The sequence below is a fragment of the Bison bison genome, unplaced genomic scaffold (assembly GCF_000754665.1).
Source record: "Bison bison bison isolate TAMUID 2011002044 unplaced genomic scaffold, Bison_UMD1.0 scf7180017862692, whole genome shotgun sequence".
NCBI classification, from domain to species: Eukaryota; Metazoa; Chordata; class Mammalia; order Artiodactyla; family Bovidae; genus Bison; species Bison bison.
The window spans coordinates 109,877-113,718 of record NW_011493264.1 but is presented as its reverse complement, the minus strand read 5'-3'; the positions used below and the strand labels follow the sequence as shown (position 1 = coordinate 113,718).

Below are 3,842 nucleotides of genomic sequence, written 5' to 3'. Positions count from 1 at the left end.
GGGTGGGTGTAACACTTCCAACTTTACTCAAAAAACGGCAGATTTTATCTGAAGAGTAGGTTTCTAAGATAAGTTCTGAACAAAGAGCCATCATAGTGTAAAAGGAACGCGTGTCACTGTCCAGGCAGAGAAGCGGGCGTGGAGGCTCTGAGCCCACAGACGCAGCTCCACATGGCTGCTGCGCGGCACCACAGCCTGACGGTCCTCGGACAGCATGGTCTTGCTGCCTCTAAATCCCTTCTTAACCTCTGGTCCCCAAATTAACAACACCTAAAGTGATCTCCAAAGTGCACCTCATACGTGGGTACAAAGGACCTTGTATCGAAAAAGGACCCAACACAAGTCTGCGGCCTTTCTACTACAACTGTTCTTGATATAAACGATTCGAGACGCCTTTCAACAGGCAAAACGGATCAAAAACACACCCGGCCCCACGAGCGATTAAACTAGCAACAAGTGTGTGGAGATAGCTCTAGGCAGGACACCGAACGCTGATGCTGGCGGCCAGCTGAGCTGGGCACAGGAGCAGAGGGGATGGCACGGCTTGGGCAATGACCTGCCACCTCTCTTGAGCCTCTCGGACCGGAAGTTCTCATAGTGCAGGTCCTGGGTCACCTCCTGGAGATCCTGCATGTGAGTGCTGCAAGACAAGAGACGCACCGGGGTTGGGCGACATGCGCCTGCCACTCGCGGGGGGCACCTGGTCATGCACACGCAGCACACGCCAGGAACGAGACCCGGGGCACCTCCCACAGGAGACCACGCCCATGGTCAGAGGAAGAGCCACTAGGAGAGCCACCAAGGTGAGCGCCACCTAAACCAGAACACGCTCCTCTGAAGGGACTTATGAGAACACGCAGTTCAGACGTTCGTGACTCTGCAAGCTTAACCTTTATACCAGAGGGAGCCTGTCACTGTGACCTGCAGAGAAAACCATCAGGGTGTCCAAGCCTGAGGAGGAGCACAGGCCCCAGCGGGAGAGACCAGTCTGCGGCAGTCAGAAGCGGGCGGGCCTCTGCACTGAGCTGGACCGCCCGCTGCAGGGGTGCAGGGAAGCCCCGCTTTCCCGGCCGGGCACCACCGCAGGGAGACGGGACTCACATGAGCATCGTCCTCAGCTTCAGGAAGTCGTTGTGCTCCGGGTTCTCCACCTCCACGACGCCCCAAGGGTAGAGGCGGCCTCTGACCTTCTTGCCTTTGGCTTCAATCAGCTGATTGGATCCAACCACAGAGAAAGGGATGCTGGCCTAGAAGGAGACACACGGGGTAGACTGGCTCTACATGGGGAACCCCAACTTTCACTGCAAACAGGGACATGAGCAGAGAATGTGCACACTGCCGCCGACCGCAGGGCTCACTGCAAAAGCGTAGGCGCACATCCCACTCGCAGGTGGCGGCAGGAGACAGCTGTGCCAAAACGTGCCGGAAGCAACAGCACCAGCCTAACTGCACCTGCCCGGGCAACCCCAGAGGCCAAGCCTCTAGACACCTGGCCCTCACCAGCTCTTTCCAAGTTAAATACACTGACTGCAAGAAGCGGGGCTTCCCGGGTGGCACCAGCAGTAAAGAATCTGCCCGTCAATGCAGCAGACCCGGGTTCAACCCCAGGGTCGGGAAGATCCCCTGGAGGAGGAAGCGGCCACCCACTCCAGTATCTTGTCTGGGAAATCCCAAGGACAGAGGAGTCTGGTGGGCTACAGTCCAAGGGGTCACAAAGAGCTGGACCCAACTTAGTGACTAAATAGCAACAGCCACAGGAAGGCGGAGTGACCAACCCTGTGCGTCCGTGGGCACGGCACCCACCTTGAGAAGTCGAGTCTGCTCTTTAAAATCTTCATCTTCATCGGACTCTGCGTCAGGTAAGTGATAGATTTTGATGTTATGTTCCTCAATTTCATCCAGAATCTGAAAGAATGACCACGCCAGGAGCAACTGTAGCAAACTGTGTGCTGACTGTTTCAGTCAAGTGTGACCCGTCATATTAGAAACACACCAGAACTATCCAAGTCTCAATAAGGAATCCTACTGATTAAAACCATTTTTTTTTCTTTCGTTTCATACATGATATTTTACATGTTTCAATGCCATTCTCCCAAATTAAAACCATTTTCAAATGATCTTACAAACCACTCAAAAGGCTGGCGTGCACTCCAAGGGGTCCTCCAGCCAGAATAACAACAGGAATGCACCCCCCCGGCCCTGCCGAGGCCACGGACCAACGGCTGTCCCCGAGCAGCCGCAGAGGGCACTGCACGCAAGCAGCCCAGCAAGGGGCTGCTAGGCAGGGCCAGGAGGGGCCAGGGGGACACCTGCCAGTGGCCGGAGGGCAACAAGGAATCCAGGAGGGCTGGGAGGCAGGGCCGAGCGTGACTAGGGCTGACAAGTGGACAGCTACCCAATGTCAGGAAGGGATCGATGGTCTCGATTTCATCTAATAGGCCAAGAGTGCTGAACCAAGTGGCAGAGTTGCCTAGAGGGAAAAAAACTGGGCTGGAGTGGAAGCTAGCATGCATTCACCCGTCAGTCTACCAGAAACCCAGCCCCCAAGCCCCTACACGTGCTGGGCACTCCACCAGGTCTAGGGCAGGCTGGCCCTCTGCTTACCCTCACGCTAGAATCTGGGCCCTCAACGGAAGAGAAAAGACAGGCCAAGGCAGCAGGAAGCAGCTCTGCTTCAAACCTGCTCCCAAACTTGCTCCTCCTTAATGTGACTAGGGTCTCGCGTGGTCAAAGATCTCGGATGAATTCACTGTCCACACTATGTCACGATCTAAGAAAAAGCCCTCCCTGCATCCTGGCCCTGGCAAGCTGACCTTGGTCTGCTCAGGACTGCTCACTCCCTCCCTGCTGAGATGGAGAAGCTGAGCAGGGAGCAGGAAGCTGCTCTGTCCCCTGCCCCGCAAGACAAGGCTTACGCTGGGGACGAGGACAGAGCAAAGCTAGTAACTAGGCCACCCAGAACTGGAAGAGAGGAGTAAGAAAGCGACAGATCAACACTAACCACGCGTGCTCAGTCTGGGTACGACAAGAACCACGGGATCGTTCTGAGAGGGAGGGAGGGGCGGACAGAGGTCTGGGGACAGACGTTCTTAGATGAGGAAAGGAGCATGTGGACAGGCACAGGAGAGAAGCCAGATAAGAGGAAAGGCCCAGGATTTCATTTCATTTCAGACTCTGAGATCAAGACCTATGAGCTCTGTACACGTAATCAGAGATGGATACAGAGCATTCTAACCCTGACAGCTCTCTCCACTGCATGTCTGAAATGTACCCCTATTAAGGTGAAGTCCCCGTAAGTATGAGCTGCTCAACTGTTTCCTGTCAGGGACAAAAGTGCCCGAGTTCTCAGGTGCTCTTCCAAGGGTCTGCATGTTTTCTAAAAAACTGGCCGCATTTATGACAATAAAGGAGAAGGCTGACAGAAGACATCAGGAGAAACACAAAACCACAAAGGTCACAGCAGGTGAAATCTTTTACAACACGGTAATCAGCGTCTAAAAACACAGCAGTATCTACGAGTAGGTAAAAACGCAGTCGAGCAGCAAGGCTCTAAAACCCGGAAAAATACAGCAACGGGGTTCAAGTGCCTGGAAGAGAATCGGACCAGCGACCGGGCGGAGGCAGCCTGAGACGGACGCCGTGCCCCACGCCTCAGAAGACAGCTACCCTGAACACGGCAAGGGTCCAGAGCCGGCCCAGGGGGGGAAGGCCCACACCCAGGCTCCAGAGAGCCAGACAGTTACCAACTGTGTTTGAGGAAAACACAGGCTCTTTCAAAGTACAGTGCACATCGATTTCCTCCTAAGCTTACACGACGGTGAGACACAGATATGCGCTGATGC

At 54.8% G+C, this 3,842-nt stretch overlaps 1 protein-coding gene across 1 annotated transcript in view; it reads right to left on the bottom strand.

Moving 5' to 3' along the window:
* The window catches only part of SEPT2 (septin 2), a 23,423-nt gene that overhangs the window by 5,391 nt on the left and 14,190 nt on the right, over nucleotides 1–3,842 (bottom strand). The window contains exons 7-10 of the mRNA XM_010832886.1: nucleotides 3,174–3,187; nucleotides 1,804–1,905; nucleotides 1,102–1,247; nucleotides 557–640 (exon numbers count right to left, since the gene is read on the bottom strand). Of these exons, the coding sequence (XP_010831188.1) occupies nucleotides 557–640; nucleotides 1,102–1,247; nucleotides 1,804–1,905; nucleotides 3,174–3,187 (346 nt within the window). The remainder of the gene's footprint in view (nucleotides 1–556; nucleotides 641–1,101; nucleotides 1,248–1,803; nucleotides 1,906–3,173; nucleotides 3,188–3,842) is intronic.